The 17,674-nt window shown below is 39.6% G+C and overlaps 1 protein-coding gene across 1 annotated transcript in view; it reads left to right on the top strand.

Moving 5' to 3' along the window:
- The window catches only part of usp32 (ubiquitin specific peptidase 32), a gene marked incomplete at its 5' end in the record, with an annotated part of 68,888 nt that overhangs the window by 34,559 nt on the left and 16,655 nt on the right, over window positions 1-17,674 (top strand). Inside the window, 12 exons of the mRNA XM_008302683.1 lie at window positions 1,441-1,503; window positions 2,693-2,776; window positions 2,898-2,959; window positions 3,062-3,164; window positions 5,191-5,377; window positions 7,322-7,500; window positions 10,194-10,334; window positions 11,757-11,922; window positions 14,339-14,493; window positions 16,016-16,097; window positions 16,282-16,356; window positions 17,492-17,630. Coding sequence (XP_008300905.1) covers window positions 1,441-1,503; window positions 2,693-2,776; window positions 2,898-2,959; window positions 3,062-3,164; window positions 5,191-5,377; window positions 7,322-7,500; window positions 10,194-10,334; window positions 11,757-11,922; window positions 14,339-14,493; window positions 16,016-16,097; window positions 16,282-16,356; window positions 17,492-17,630 — 1,436 coding nt within the window. The remainder of the gene's footprint in view (window positions 1-1,440; window positions 1,504-2,692; window positions 2,777-2,897; window positions 2,960-3,061; window positions 3,165-5,190; window positions 5,378-7,321; window positions 7,501-10,193; window positions 10,335-11,756; window positions 11,923-14,338; window positions 14,494-16,015; window positions 16,098-16,281; window positions 16,357-17,491; window positions 17,631-17,674) is intronic.

The raw sequence follows: 17,674 nt of genomic DNA, 5'->3' as shown, positions 1-17,674 counted from the left end.
AAGTCCTCATAAATGTTACCAAGGCTGGAAAATAACTATTCATATTATGCCTACTGTTTAATTTATTGCCATCCTTGTTGTCCATCTGTTCTGTGCCAGAACAGTTTGCAGTTTGGCCCAGTTCTCACCAAAGAGTGCAAAAAAAATATTATTATGATGTAGTGTTTATTTTGTTTTTGTTCTTTTTTGTTTTTACAAAATCTCATTACTGCAAATGATTAATTCTTGGTACATTTTTATTTCAAATTTTCTTTATTATTTTTTTGCACAGAACCAAACAGAGTCACAGACAGTATTATTGACACTCGTAATAAACAGCAGTTCCATCATGAAACAATATTCAAAACTCAATTCTTGGTGCATTTTTAATGAGAAACTGAGAACAAAGGTCCTTTCATTCAATGTAACTAGTTATAGCTTACATTTACAACAAAAACTGAACCTCACACATTAACTTTTGGAAAGCTGAAAATCTACAGTTTCTTGCTTTAATACATGATGTAATATTGACTTTTTTTTAAATAGAAATAACACGCCTTTCAAAGCTGGCAGCAGGTTTAGGGCTCAGAGGGTTAACGAGTTAGAATATTTATGTAGTTAGCATGACCAGATTTGTTTTCTGTCTTAACCCCACTGCCTTCCTTCCTTTCATCCTCCCTCCTTCTCCCTTTCCTGCATCCTGTACATGAGCAGAAATATGCACAGGACACACTGGAATAATGTTGTGTGGATCGATTGGAGTCACTTTGTTTGTTTCCCATTTACAGAGCCAGGGCAAGTATTCTCTGAATTTGACAAGAGCAGTATAGATTAGAATCACATACTCCACCTTTACAAACCTTTATGTGAAAACCAACATCCAACATTTATCCATCTGAACAATTCAGAGCATCTCTGAGTACAGCTCAGGTTTCCATATCCAGTGGGTGAGCAATGGTTTTGGTTTCTGTACAGACACAGTGTTTCAGAACCAGACGTCGTCACTGTAGCAAGACTGCAAGGAGCTGCTCACAGTCACTGCTCCTGTCTGTTGTTTGTAAGGAAATCCTTCCAGCGCATAACGCTCAGAAACAACATGTGAATTTGTCTGATTTAGAATCATTACGGGGCATCAATTCCAAAAGAGCTAAGCTGTCTGGTTCTGCCTTATGATTTATGGTATTTTTTTGCCTTTGTTTTTTTTAAAAAAAAAGGTAATGCTGTTAAATGAAACGTTTTCCAAAGTCTAAAATGATGAAGCAGAGCAGGGATTGAAGTTGAAACTATTATGTTGTTATGGTTTTTATGATTTAGCAAGCAGACAGACATTCACGTTCATCCATAAATCTCAGGTTCTTTTTCCTGTTTTTCCGTCCAGGACTGTTGTGATCTTTTTCACAGCTGAGGATAAGGTGCGTGGTGTTTGCTGCTTCATGCTGATGTGTTGTGTTGCCTTTGCAGGAGCTGCACAGTAGTGTGTCAGACATAGTCGAGGGCATCCTGAAGATGCACGACACAACCAAGGTGAGACACAATTCTTGGTAACTCAATTTTTATTGGTGTTCTTTACTTTACAAAGGTTTTAAAGTGATAAGTTCAAAAGAAAATATGCAAATAGTTTATATGTATTAGTTTGCTTCATTTAAAAACACAAAATTATGTCAATCCATGATGCGAACCCCCTTTAACCCAGCATCTGGTCTCTTTACTACACTTGCACAGTTTTTCAAGCTAGGTAGGATGTTCAGCACCGTAAAAACATGCAGACATCTTTGCACATTTATGAGAAGACTTCAGGCTACGTTCAGACTTAATACCATCCAGACAAGCTTTTTAGCACCATTTCAGAACTATTGCTCCATCCATACTAACAAGCCTGACCATGCACATCACATAACCTTTTACCGACGCTGTGCAGACACATGTTAGTGCAAACAGGAAGTAGAGGTTTGGTTGCTTAGACAATACTACAGAGGAAAAACAGAACAGGTGAAAAGTGATGACAGAATGTGCCCATAATAGACATGAATAGCAATAAGACAGCAGTTTGATAGAATGTTTGGTAGTTTAACTTCAATGTATTAAGTGAAAACTGCCATTAAAGCACATAACAAAACTCAAAGTTCAGTTGTTTTGCAGAACTTTTGTGCTTTCAAGTGATGAAAATAGTGTGAATGCAGCCACATTTGTGTATTTTCTGTCTCTCGTGTAATCCCAGATTGACTCCATGATGTTGAGATCAGGGTTCTGTTGAGGTCAGATCATTTGTTGCAGGACTTCTTGTTTTTCTTGTTGCCAAAGATAGTTCTTGGATGTTTGAGCTAATTTTCCTGTTGCAAATGGAACTAGGGATGATCAGACTCCTTCCTGGTGATGATCATGTGTGAGGGATAAGAATCTACACATCTTAAGTGCCTACAACCTTTGCACAGAACTGCAGTTATCAGATTATCACCTTGGCTCATAGAAAGTCACCATCGCTTCACGCTCAAGTTCAGCTTCAGCCTTCTACACATTTATGTTGTTGCAGTATTATCAGTGGGAGCTGCCCAGTACACTTACAGCAGCCTTTTAGTCTCAAGCCTTCTTGTCTTACCACAAGACTATTTTTATACACAATAGCCATTAGCAGATGAATAGATTGTCAAAGCAGTGTTTATTTTGAGAATAGTCCATTTGAGCATGCTGACCTTTACGTTGTTGTCCTCACCAGCTGGGTCACCTGACCCTCGAGGACTACCAGATCTGGAGTGTGAAGAGCGCTTTGGCCAATGAGTTCCTGAACCTGCTTTTCCAGGTCAGTACACCCACATGTTGTAGTTCGGCAACTTTTAGTGGTGATGAAACTGAAGTGATGTATCTATTTATCATCGTTTTACATGTGTTTTCTGTGCCGATGTGTATTTGTCTTGGTCCAGGTCTGCCACATAGTTCTGGGGCTCAGGCCTGCTACTCCTGAGGAGGAGGGGCAAATCATCAGGTACACACCTGTCTTCTTTATCTGTTGTGTCATCGTATGTATTGTATTGTATGTTGCATGTGCTGTCAGACCTAATGAATGTCTCATAATTGTTTTGTGCAGGGGCTGGTTAGAGAGGGAGAGCAGACATGGGCTGCAGCAAGGCCAGAACTGGTTCCTCATCTCCATGCTGTGGTGGCAGCAGTGGAAGGACTACGTCAAATATGTAAGTCAAATAAAACGATGAACTGTGTAGATAGAGATATGCACAAATATTAACACTTACTATTTTAAACAGGCATTACACTTTGTATTTCCTTTATATTGGAAAATGATGTCATCCTGAGATCTGATTGGCTCTGGTTGAGTTTCCAAATGGGAATACAGCCGTCGGCGAGCACAACAACAGACCTATTTAACAACAGACTCAGATTTAACAACAGATTCAGATTTAACAACAGATTTAAAGGCACGGAATCAGGAGATATTGTCAGAATGATTTAATCAGAAAGCAATTTTAGAAATAGTGGTCGTAAATATGTTCAATTCAATTCAATTTTATTTGTATAGCACAGTTCACAACATATGTCATCTCACAGTGCTTCACATAGTAAGGTGAAGAGCTTACAAATTTAAACAGAGAACCCAACAATCCAAAGCTGCCTTTGGACTCCCTCTGAGCAAACGGTCGGCAGTGGTGGGAAGGAACCAAACAGGGGAGGGGAAAGAAAAAAAAACCTCAGACAGAACCAGGCTCAGGGAAGGCGGCCAACAGGATTCATGTGACTTAGTAAAGACATGATTTGATGTTAAGGTTGAAGAACCCACAAAAGTTTGTTCTTTGAAGCAGGATTTGTGGTTAGCGAGATAACTTCAGGTTTAGCCAGGCTACGACCGTGGTTTCACTTCTTATTGGGATAAAACTGCCGTGGAAGCTTATGCCGTACACCTAACCTGCAGGCTATGTTCAAGGTAAGAGATCAGTGTGATTAAAAGCACTGCCTGCTGACCAATCAAAAGTGGCATCATTTGTAAAAGATTCCATGAGTTCAGTGCGTGGACGTTGGAGGGTGTCTGTAGAGGGCCAGAGTTTCAGAGCTGCAAGCATTTTCAGCCATTTCATTGTTCTATAGAGTATAGCGGTATAATCCAAGGACAGAGACTGATTAAAGCCATAAAACCTTGTACTTGTGCTGCTTTTTGAGATTTGCAGAAAGTCTCCTTACTGGTTTGAATTGTGTTTTTTGTATTTGTTTTTTACCTGCTTCTGAGTCCGTTTAACACTGTTAGGTTAGCTGCTGAAAGAATAAGGTAAAAATTATTTTGCAGAGCCATAATAATACATCTAAGCAACACATTCGTTTGATGGAATACACAACTGTAATTATAGTCAGATCGGCATGTGCCTTAATGATGGAGTGGTGATATTGATAAGCCTATTAACTTATACATTCACATAGCGTGCAGTCTTTTGCCAGCTTTTGTTCCTGCTTTGCCAGCTGTGTTGCTTTCAGATTGTTTATATTTTTAAACACATCATTATGCTTTAGGATGTGGATTGAAATGTGCAGCTCTAGACCCGTCTGTGTGATTGGTCACCTGGTGTCAACACCGCCCCTTTATGTGAATACAGTCACGGCTACATGAGGAGATCCTGGGTTGATTTAAGGAGTTGATAGCGACTGATGACCTCTTAGCCTGAGTGTGGTTGTTCGGCTTCGTGAAGGCGGATAACGAAAACATATCATGTTGAATTTACTTCATAGCAGAGGTCCCTGCTGTAGGAAAGGCAGAGCTCACAGCAGCTTGAAGACCATTTTCACCTCAAGGCTTTTATCGGAGCAAATGTGATGCTTATCATGTCATCTTTTCTTATTATATCATTAGGAACCCTGCTTGGCCACTGACAGGACGTTGTCTGGCTTGGTTTTCAGAAACTTAAATGTACAAACTGATTGAAAGTTCCACACAATTTTACATTGACTCATGAGGATTTATTTGTTTATTTTTTTGTCCATCTACTAACTAACTCATAATGATTTAAAATATAAGTGTGTCTCTTTTCAAGAAACATAATCTCTGTAATTGTTTGATTTAATTCATCCTAACTTTCAGTGAGTTTATCAAATGAGATCGTCTTGTACAATCACTTGGACAGAAACAGTGACTACCATGAAAGCCAACACCACATTAATCCCAGCTATCACTTTAAACGATGACAGGGCAGTCCCTGCTCTTGTCTTCCTGTCCAGGAGCATAAGGGCATCGTGGTGGAGCAGCCATCCATCCTGAGCTCGCTTCGAAGTCCGATGGCCACGGCCATTGTGGAGCCTGCCCCGCCTGACAGACTGGGAGGACTGGGAGCCTTCAGCCCTGTCAGCCCCACAGAGGAGAGGTCGCCTGATGCTGTGTCCAGCGCCTCGGAGGCCACAGAAACTGGTCAGTTGTCGAATATCAAAGCTAAAATACAGTGCTACTCCTAAGAGGTGTTATTTTATACATGAGCAAGTGTCAGAATCCACATTACTGGGTTAACTGGGTTCTTGCTTTGGGTTCACAGTCTTCTTTCCAAGTACACTGTCCAGTAGAAAGTAACGCTTACTCTGGGTACTCAGTTACATTAGATGCTGAACTGATGTAGAAATGACCACACCATTGTCTGTCTGTAAAAATCTTAGATCACACAAGTCATCAATGGCTCCCTCACCAAATTCTTCTAAAGTACTGTTGATGTGACTGACTTTCTGCTTTCTGTGACACAGTTTTAATTCTCTTACAAATTCCGGCTGCATCAACTTTGCTGTGAATTCACAAATTATTAAGCTTCTTTTATTGAAACCCAACACTTCCTGAACATGTTAAAGCGCGCTCTTCCAGTAAGCCTTTATTTGTATTAAATGTAGAATTTTACTAACACAAGTGTGACCCCCTAAACCACAAACAGTTTCTGGGTGTTTTTTTTCCTCTTGTCATATTTTTACTCACTGGGTTCATTTTCTATTGAAATGTAAAGTCCTGCACCTCTATGGAAACAGCTCAACCAGAGAACCACTGCAACTAGAAACCAAGATGGATTTTATGTATTTATTTACTTACGTACATACTTACTTACTGACTGACTTGCTTACTTACTTACATACATACAGTCGTGAGTCGATGATCCGACCCTTAACAATCTGAAAACCTTGCTATCCGACAGGTTTTTAGGAAAAACTAATGGAACCCATAAAAAAACAGCCTTAACATACTGACAGCCTTGGATTCTGACTCCGACATAATCATTACATAATCATTCTGCTACTTTGAAAACAACTTAAAGAATTTGCTACACATGATACAGAGCAAACTTCATGTATGTTCATGTTATTACTGTTAGCAGGCTCAACCATTCTAATGATGTCTCAATAGATCTTAATAAAAAAAAATCAACTGGTCAGCTGCAGCTCATCCAGAATGCTCACTGACACATTACATCAGTTCTTAAATCACAGCACTGGCTCCCTGTGTGTCAAAGGATCGCCTTAAAATGCTCCCGCTTGTCTATAAAGCACTAAATGGTCTCAGGCCTGAATACATATCAGATTTATTTGAACGTTATGAAGCGTCCTGACCCCTCAGGTCATGCAGGACAGGTTTACTCATTGTTACCAGGAAACAGACAGAAAGCTTTTAACTTCAGTGCCCTTCAACGTCTGCTAAAACTCTCAGCTCTTTAAAGTCAGCTTATTGTATACTGCAGCTTTCTAATAAATCAAATCATATTTTAATTATTTATTGGCTTGTTTTTAAATTTGCTGATCTTTGTATTGTCTTTTTAATGAAATTTTAATGTTTTTTTCCCCCTGTGTGTGAAGCTTTTTGAATTGGCTTGTATCTGAAGGTGTTGTATACATGCACTTGCCCATGTTTTGCATGTTTTGTGCACCATTAGAGACTCCAGTAAAACTACACCACACCCATCACAGTGACAGCCTGTAATAGCAGCTGGCTGTTATTTGAATACTGGTTTTTATTTGAGGGTTTGTAGTATAATATTACCTCAGGCTATAACAGAACCTGGCTTTTATTTGTTCAAGCTCACCGATGTTATTTGTAACTCAGTCATGAGCTGATTATGAGCTTTTACAGTTTTACAGTCAGAATATACAGTAAGAATATTCATTATTCAGAGATGAGATGTTTGTTTTTATACAATTGAAAAAAAGTTTAAACTTGTGCAATACGTAGCAGTTAATTTTGTTTGTATAATTCCTTCTAACTTGAAACCTGAACACATTTAACACTTTGTAACTGTGTTATGGATGATTTTTTTTTTTCTGACAGAATGTGTGTTTGGTTGCTAACTCTCATGCCTTCCCTCTGTCCCCCCCTTTGCCCCCTCAGCCCTGAGCCCCCAGGTAGCTCCCTCAGCTACAGAGAGCTGTTTTGCCCGTCAGCACAACGTATCAGACAACAACAATCAGTGTTTCTCTGGAGCGAACGGCCACCTCCCCTCCCAGCTGGCAGCGCAGAGACCTGGAGCAATCGACAACCAGCCTCTGGTCAACACCGACCCCATGAAGGCAAGGACTACTGTGTGTGACTGCTGCTCAGTTTGTTTTGCTTATGAGCAGTACAGAGTCAGTTGAATTGAGTGTGCGGTTTGTGTGGCGCACACTGTCCCGCTCACTCAGTGTAGAGCCGCTCATTGTTATAGCTGCATTTTACAGTGTTTTAAATCCAGTGAAGCAGGTTAAGTAGGGTGCAATATTGTTTCAGCATGGATGTGAAACACTGAAAAGGCAGATTTGGTTTGAAAACATAAACAGAACATCTGTTGAGCACAATACATGGAATATTAATCACCATTGTGACTTCCAACAGTTAAATGGTCATGGTGGACTGTGATTTTGAAGTCTCAAATGCTTTGCCCTTCACATGACTTTAGCACAACATGAAAATGAAAGCTGTGCTCTGTTTGTTTATTCAAATATGAAAGTGCAATACTTTAGTTCTAAAATTGAATGAAATGTTCTAATAAATAGGCTAATTATCCTCACAATGTTCATCAAAATTATCCCACTTATAATTTTGCCCATAAACATGCAGCCATAGTCAGTTGTATAGAAATATTCCAGCTACAGAAAGGTTGATGTTGACCATAAACAGGTGTTATGTCTGCAGTGTCTTGTTGCTACCACACAAGGCAACACAACTAATTTGTTTGACCATTTAAATTTGCAGCACAAAGCTCTGTATGATGAGCCCAAAGCCACAGTTCTGCAATACAAAGCAGGATTTGAGGTAACTACAGGTTTAACTCTGGGTCATCACTACAACCATGGTTGTTTCCTTCTTACTGGGTACATCTCCATGGTAACCGATGCTAATCGCCTAGCCTGCTCCAGAGCAGGTTATGTTCCAGATAAGAGATGAGCGTCGATAAGAACAGCTCCTTCTGACCAATCGGCTCTCTTGAAATGTATCATCAGCATTCCTGAAAGATATCCAGGTGCTTTTTGCACGGATAGTGAGAGAAGATAAGAGTTTTTACAGCTGCAAGTGTTTTAAGAGATATTTCATTATTCTATTAGAATTTGTAGAGCGATATAACCCTACAACAGAAACTGATTAAAACGCTCAAGCCTTATGGCCTGGTTGTTGACCAAATAAGCTTTGCAATATGACTACTTTCTCTGGGATCAGTATACTTAGTGCTTTTAATCATGTTTTTATTTTAATTCTTTACTTACCCACGAGACCACGAGCAGGGTTGCAGCTGAACCGATAAAATTGTCTTTTATCCAGAAGAATACATCCAAACAATGCATTCATTAAATAGAATATACTCTACGCTATATTTTTTTTTTACTATTATTATTATTTTCGATGCAAATGCATTCATCGACAAAACCAGCCCAACCATTCCAGAATGATTATTTTCTTTTCAAACACTTATTCAAGTCATTGGGTCAAAACTCCTGTATTTTTTTTATTGCATTATATATTTCTATATCTCACAGAAATACAAAATATTGCAGTATCAGTTCTAGTCAGCCCTAAATTGAAAGAAGCAATTTACTGCAGTCTTTAATTAATTAAGTGGTTGTAAATTTAGAGACTTACTAGATTTGAAAATGGTAGTAATTATGTTGTTAACAAAAAAAATTTTTTTTGGACGTATCTAAGTGCTGTTTTAAGGAATAGTTCAGTATTGTACATGGAACCGTTCTAGCTGGTTTCCCCTTGGCTCCAGTCTTTATTCTACACTGAGCTCGCCACGTCCTGACTCCAGCTTTATACTTAACACACAGGAAAAAGTAGAGAGGTACAGATCTTCTCATCTTATAGTCAGAGAGGAAGCAAATATATTTTTCCTCAAAATGGGATTTTAACGTTGGAGAAAGCTAATATGATTTGAGAAGAATGTGCAAAGAATTAGAATTAATGTGAAAAAACTCAGTAACTCCCTGAAAGGCACAAACCATTGGAACACTTGTAGAGTGGAGCTTAAATCATGTGGCACACTTTGGAAATTCAAATGTTTAAAAATACGTTCAGCAAATTCAGATATTAGAATTTTACTGCCAACTAGATTGCGATTTGTAAGCAGCATGAGAGTAACAAGTTGTTGCTTAAGATGTAGTTATTTGTGGACCAAAAGATATCTTAGCTTCATATCAGAAAAGGCTGCACCTGACAGTCTAGATGATTATGTAGCATCCATCCTACATCGTGTTCACGGCTTTTCTTTGCATATGTTTGACCTATTAGAACAGAGATTGTCAGAGTAGATTCCTGCAACACTCCACTCCCTCCTGATTTGCTTTCTAAGCCAGGCTCGTCTGTTCACAGGACTAAGGCGCCATGTTCTACAAAGCCCTGCATTTAAAAGACAGATGTGATCCAAGCCTTTGACAATAAATGCAGACTTCACTGATTGTTTGTCTGCACAACTTTTGCAATCTTCAGCACATGTAAAACAAAGCAACCATGTGCTCGAAGAATATACTGTATTTGCCAGCTTCTTCTTTGGTTTGACAGAAGAAATTCCCGTTTAGGAGTCACTCCTCCTCTGTTGGCAAAGGCTCTCAGGGACCAGATGGTGCTTCCGTTTTCTTTTGTCTTATCTCTACAGTTTGCTGTAATGATAGCAGCCTGCCAGCTTGCGCATAGTATTAGGATACTGTGTGTGTCTATTATGTGTAATTCAGAGAGACAGAGCAGTGTCTTTTGTGCGCTTATTTAAATGCTGATGTGTGCTGTGTCCTTGCAGGCCCCTACGTTAACCATGGAGGGTGGTAGGCTGAAGCGCTCCTTGCAGCTGGTGCCTGGTAGAGACTTTGAGACGGTGCCAGAGCCGGTGTGGCGGGCACTTTACCACTGGTACGGTGCCAACCTCAGCCTGCCACGGCCGGTGAGTGAACGGAACACATCCAGTCAACAGCTAATGAATATTACTCTGTTACAGGATGTGGGAATACTCCGGAGAGGAGATACACTGTGAAGAGCAGAGCTGTAGACTGATGTAAACAAGTTGAAAGATAGTTTTCCTTTATTAGAACTTAGGTCCTATTTTTAAAGAAAAATCGAACTGACCAACAAACACAAGCAGCTGGACGGGTTTAACACAAGCCAGCAGTTCACCAGATTATCTAAACAAATGTATTCGGAGGTAAAACTGGTAATGAGTCTACCTGAAAAAGTAAAAAGTAGCAGGTTTCCATCCAACTATGGCACAAATTTAACAATCAGCAAAATAAATGTCAGCGTGTGATTCTGTCCACAACCCTACTGCAAATGTGAGGTCTAGGTTCACTGAGATAAACATCAGGTGGAGCAAAGATCTCCTTCCAGGTGCCATTAAACCAGCGCTGATAAAGATGACATAGTGCAGCTTAAATGAAACGGCACCAACCAAACCTGAAGCTTCATGGAAGCATGATATGAGACGGGTCACTATCGCACAAATCTCATGTTTTCGTCTTGTGCTGTTTTTCCTGTTTTCAGAGGAGCAGAAGCTTCAGCGGATATTTAAGTAATTTGCTGTATTTACATAATCATTTATGCACTAAGTCTGTTTGTCACATTATGCTTTTTCCTGTTAATGTTTTGGCACCTGGTGTTGATTTAGTTTTAATTTTTTGACAGGTCTGTTAGTTTTTGCCACTTTTTCATCATTTGATTTTTTATCAGTTTCAGTCAACAAAACATATATCTACATTTGACGAATTAAAACTGTTTTTATGCACAAGTTGAAAATGGGCAATTAAGAAAATAGGTGGATGGAAACACACTTTGTCTTAATCTAACGTTGAACGGGAAAACAGGGATGAGCGTTTGCAGTGAAAAGTTCACCTTCATTTTCTCTTAATAAGTTTGACTGAACTGCAGTTTTCTTAACCATCTGAACCATTGGCAGTTTCTTCGCGTACTTTTGCTCCTGTTACATTTTTACCCACTGATGACTCATTCACAGAACACCACTATGGCGAGAAGGAGACAGAACTCGAAAATAGCTTCTGTGCAGTATGATGTTATAATTCTATCAATCATAAAACAAAGAAAAAACTAAAGTTGAACTTCTCTAATTATTTACATTACAAACGATTTTAAAACCTTGAATAAAAATGTAAAACAATTTCCAGGTGTCCACAGGTTTCACCAATACTGGAAAAAATAGTCTGTCGTCTCAAAAATAGTTGACATGTCTAGCAAATATCATTCAGATATTTCAATTATATTCAGATTTCAGATTCAGATTCGGATGATTTTCATTCATGTCATTAGATGTCGATGTATTAGTATTGAATTATTAGTATTCCCTCCACCCTTACAGGTGATCCTGGAGAGCAAGACAGGCCAAGCAGAGCTGGAGCTCTTCCCCCGCTACCTCCTCTTCCTCCGCCAGCAGCCGGCCACACGCTCGCCCCAGTCCAACATCTGGGTCAATATGGGTATGACCAGCCTGCGAATGTTCCCACCGTATTTACCCCCACCAAGAGGTAACGTAAGCGTGCAGCAAGATCAGAGCAAGCCGTCGACCAATGCTTTATTGAGCAACCCTGCATCCCCCCTCCCTTCCTAATCTTCCTTGAGTGGACTGATCCAACCCAGGCAGTGCTCTGGAGTGGGAGTGGAATGGCCCACGAAGGGGAAAGACTAATCACGCTAAAAGTGGAATAATTCAAACTTTTTTTTTTTTCGTCTTCACAGCTTGAAAACACTTGTTTTAGTGTTCTACAATGAGAGCAGAATTTAAGTATGCGTACTGAATCATAATGAGTAAATTCCATCCATTATCTATACACTGCTTAATCCTCACTAGGATTGCAGGGGGGGCTGGAGTCTATCCCAGCCGACTTAGGGCGAAGGCAGGGGACACCCTGGACAGGTCGATAATGAGTAAATTGTGTACAAAGAAGTAACATGTACACCAGTCTGGGCGTAGTACTTTCAGCAATGACTATAATAATGAAACCCTCATGCTTCTCTGTTTCTACCCTCCAAACCTCACAACCTATTTCCAAAATAACAGCACACATTTCTCATAATTTAGAAGAACTAATGGATAGTTTAGTCCAAGTTGTTTCCTCTAGTTCAACTCCAGTACCATAGGGAGAGTTGGGTTTGCTGCAAATAAAAACTTTGTGCCTGTAGGTAGACTCCACGCAGGTGAAAATGTCAGAAGCTGTTTGCATGAGCAGGAATGTCACCACAGCAGGAAGAAATGTCATCTTCACTGTGGGTAGAAGTCATAAGCAGCAGGCCCTCTGCACACCACAAGTGTGGAGCTACATCTGCTGTAAAGTATATAAAGGGACAAAGATATTTAAGCCATCACTGCTGCCACTTAAGAGAAACAAAGAAAGACTCTAACTTACTAATATTCTGAAAGCCTCGTTTTGCAGTGCATCTGTAAAATGTGTAATCTGACTTAACTAGTTTGCTCATTTAAATAGTTAGTGTGTGTCAGATTTACCAAATTATATGCCAGATTACATTGTCTAGCTCTACTTTTATTACCCACCTATGTCTATTTTGTGTTTTCTGCACATTTAGGGTCCAGTTTTATATGGTTTTTAAAAGAGTACACTGTGCTACGGTGATTGCTATTATTATACTGCTGCTCTTTCACACTGCAGCTGCTAGTTAATTGAGTGAACGTCATGCTGCTGTCAGGGGTTTGCATTGAGATCTCTTGATTTAGTTTAAACATCTTTCCCGTTGTAGCCTTTACCATCTGCCTCCCTGAAACACCGTACCGATACAGCACGGGTCAGTTGTTTCAAAATGTGGTTACTGATGGAAAGTTCTGAGTGAATCCCTCCCCTGGCTCTACAGTGACATCACCTGCTGTGCCAGTAATCATGGCCTGTGGTCTCACCAAACATGAGCTGGTATATACTTGAAATTTTGTAGGCTGATGACTGTAAGCGGTACCTAATCAAGCCACTTCCACTTCAGTCACTTCAGGTTCAATTTGCTCACAATGGAAACTCTATACATAGATCCCCTCAGCCATACAATAATTGAAGCTGAATTTCACCCCAGTGTTTCATTTTCCTGCTGCATTATGTCCAAATGGGTATCATTAACAACTATAAACAGAAAATGTCCCACTGCAAAAAGAAACAAGATGACAAAGCATCAAGTGGAGACATACAAAGCCACTCCAGCTGTAATGAGGTTGGGAATACTCAGTCCAACATCAGCACTCAGGAGTGCGAGTGCTGGCCCAAATCAAGTCAACAGATCAGGTTTCTGGCCACAGTCCCCAGTGGAGCTTTGTCTTCCATCGTGACTCATACTGTCTGAGAGCAGCTTCTCATTGTTGGGTATTAAGACACTGCATTTTGCATGTGGTTAAATATCTAATATAGATAAATTTACACTCTTATTTCTCAAAATGGTGTGAGTAGAGCACTCAAACAAGTGTTAAGGATACTTTTTCATGGTGTAATTGAATAGCAAAGCTGTGTAAATGAAAAAATTCTAAATCAATCACTTTGAAATCAATATCAGATAAATAAGTGAATAACAGGACTAATAGTGACTAGTTTTTATTTGATTTAATCCACACTGAATCTGCTAAATCCACTAAGTTGATTGACCAATCAAGTCTGTGCTGATTGACAAAAAAAGCCCTTTTCTTGCTGCTTTCTTACAACTAATCCTCGGTTAGCAAAATGCTGTTGTTTTTATCTATCATTTGTTCGCATCTGTGAGCTTGTGCAAAAGATGAAAGGTGTGCTTACTATAACAGCAAATCAAAACCTAATCAGACATAACGAGATCATTTCAGTTCAGTTTGAAAGTGTACAAAGACCTAATTAAAGTCTAATAAGAGGTCAAAAATGTAATCTGAAGTATGTGGAGATTGTGTGTTTGGGTCATAATGTGATCTCTGTCCATCAGCAGGTAGTGTGCCATCCCCCAACGCTCCTCTGAAGAGGATGCTGGCTTACACCGGCTGCTTCAGCCGCATGGCCACCATCAAAGACATCCACCTCTACCTGTCACAGAGGCTCCGCATCAAGGAGGAGGACATGAGGCTCTGGCTCTACAACAGTGAGGTGAGCTGTCACAGCAGTCCCTGTTACTTTCTCACTGGGCTTTGACACGCAGATATTTTAGTGCCATATGCTCTACCGACTTCAATCATGAATAGTCAGGTATTTAACAGCCAACATTTGATGTTGTGTTTAACAAGGATGTGAAGTACTACATCAAAGTACTACATTTAGAGGTAGAATTCTAGAACTAAGAAGTAGTACAATAGGTCATTTGTGCAAGCAGCTTGTTGTAACCCACAGTTAGAGTTCATTGTGACTGCGCCCTCTAGTGGTTGTAGTGATTATGATTTGCACAAAGGACGAAGTGAGGGGACACATTGAAGGAAAGATTTTATAATTGAGAGGAGAAACAACAGTTGCATAAGTTTCCACACACGTGTACAGCAGGATTCAATTAAGCAGCTAACATCCAATGATACTGTGGTATCTGTAAAAATCCAGAACAGGCCTAGCTAAGGCTGATTTTGTATAAAGATGGACAGGAACAATTCTTTAAAAGAGGGTTCATTGCACAGCTGGCAGGAGCTTCAGTCACAAGGACTGGATTTAGATTAATTGGACTAACGTAAAAAATTGCAGTCGACAAGGCAGATGTGATACTTGAGTGGATTTGATGGCCTTGCAGCAGTGAAATCCACAAAAGAAGAGAGGAGCAACTTTTCTTCAGGTAAATAAGAATGTAAATGGAGGATGTGATCAGCAAGAAGACAGGGAGGGATATTATAGTCGGGTGCAGTGGATAAACCCTAATTTCAAAGGTAAATGCACATAAGACAGTTCACTGGTGCAGAAATCGGAGACACTGATCTACAGAGATGTGAAAAAGCAAGAAGGTCAGATGAGTCACCCATCAACATATTCTTGACATGTGGCTGAGTTAATGTGGGACATACAGCAAGAGAACAGTACAGGCCTGAACCCTTGACGCCGAAGGGGTCTGGTGACTCTGTTGCGCTGTTGGAGGCACTGTGTAAGTCTATTTGTCTCCTTAACACACTAAGTCAGTCAGTCACAGTAGATCAACACAAAATTGTTCTAAGAGATCACCGCTATCCTGTGATGAAACATTTCTATCCTGATGGGATCCTGAGGGGTATCTCCCAAGATGACAATACCCCATCCATATTGCACAAGGGGTCACCGAATGGTTTGATGAGCCTGTAAATGGTGAAACACATATCTTATGGCGTTCGCTTTCACCAGATCTCCCACCTAGACACCAAATGAAGGAATACCTTTTAGAAGAATAGTGTTCCATCCCCTCAGTAGAGTACAGGGATTTGAGAGGCGAGGGACAAACTACCTGTGTGTCTACATGTTCAGGTTAGAGGAGTCTGATGGCCCAACATCTTAATTTAGGGCTTTCTAGCAGGTTAGCACAATAATTTCTACTGCTACCTCTAAAAACTGTTGTATAAGAAAGATCAACATAGTTATTATTCCACAATATAACTAAATCAAAACAAGAAAGAGATGAACTGCTTCCTGTTTTAGCATGCTTTATCCACTGTTTATCCTTTAGAACTACCTCACCCTCCTGGACGATGAAGATCACACACTGGAAAGTCTGAAGATCCACGACGAGCAGCAGCTTGTTATTGAGGGTATGAAAGGCCTCCCTCTACTGTTCCACTTCTGTCTAGATTTAGCCAACCTCTCTTCAGATTCAAAATAACGCTGTAGCCAACAACAGCTATTTTCACTGATGACAGGTAATTCTGAATAATGGTACATAAAAGTGGGAGCAAAATTGTTTAACCACCGAAATCTGTTTCTCTTCCTCCACAGTCAGGAACAAAGACATGAGCTGGCCCGAGGAAATGTCTTTCATTGCCAACAGTAGTAAGATGGACCGACACAAAGGTGAGCTGGGTGAGGACACACTTGGCAGGCTGTGATTAGTGGATATTAACTCTACAGACACATACTACATTTCAAGGGGAATCTTTGAATCATCCCACATTTACTCATTGTTGAAAATAGTGGGAGGCAGTGACTGTCAAAAAATAGGAGTCTCCAACAAAAATATAGTGATCTAAATGTACTCTGTGGGTGGGTAAATGCAGTGATATCTTTCGTTATTTAGGGCTTGAAGGATAGTAGGAGGAAGGTGGAGAGGCTCTTAAGCATACAGAGCTGCTTGATAAACTATCCAACCTACATTTGGTTTCACTATGCCTGTTTAAAAAAAGGTTTAACTTTTGAACATGTGCCTAAATATAATTTAGAAACGTGCAGACTTAAGGAACTTTAACAAGTTAAAAGTTAAACATTGTTCTGTAGTATCTAGACACTATTATGTGTAGTCCAAATTTTTACCTCTCATGTATCTCTTTAAGTTACAGTAAGTGCAATGCATAGGTTTTTATGAAAAAACAAGTAAATGGTCAACTTTGAAAAAGTGGCATGGTAAACAAGCTCTTCCCTTAACTTCAATGCATTTATTGGCTGCTCAATATATAATCTATATTAGGATGATAATTAAGAATAACTAAATGTTTATTTCCAGTTTATTATTGTCTCCTCATGTCAGTTTCCATTTCTTTATATTTTCAATTGTCATATCATTTTAATATCCTTTTCTGCTTCAGTCTTAAGAAGTAACATATAGATTTGGAAAATAGTCTTTTAACTGTGCAACAGATGGATTTTTTTTTTTTTTGGTCCAAATTTGTGACCTTCTGGAAATAGTTTTACAACAAAGCAAGTCATTAAACAACTTTAAAGATACCCAGACATGAGTCTTACAGAAGAAATAGGTGTTTAATTCTGTCCCCCAAACAAATGAGATATAATGTATGAAAGGCACAATACTTAAGTTTGATACTATCTTTCTCCCTCGTATGCATTGTTTATTAGTCTTTTTTAAGTCTTTTTTAAGTTCTTGTACAGAATTTCCCTCTGGGATTAATAAAGTCAGTCTAAGTCTAAAAGACATTAAGTTTGCCAAGGAACAATGTTTGTTACACACATTTACACACCTTATTTTCCAACTCAGTTCCTACAGAGAAAGGAGCCACTGGCCTCAGTAACCTTGGCAACACCTGCTTCATGAACTCCAGCATCCAGTGTGTGAGCAACACCAAGCCTTTGACAGACTACTTCATCTCAGGGAGACACCTCTACGAGCTCAACAGGTACTGTTGAAGTATATTAATCCGGTCTAAATATTGACACCATC

The sequence above is a fragment of the Stegastes partitus genome, unplaced genomic scaffold (assembly GCF_000690725.1).
Source record: "Stegastes partitus isolate 25-593 unplaced genomic scaffold, Stegastes_partitus-1.0.2 Scaffold1855, whole genome shotgun sequence".
Taxonomy (NCBI): Eukaryota; Metazoa; Chordata; class Actinopteri; family Pomacentridae; genus Stegastes; species Stegastes partitus.
The sequence above is the reverse complement of the archived record's forward strand: the minus strand, read 5'-3'. Positions and strand labels throughout refer to the sequence as shown.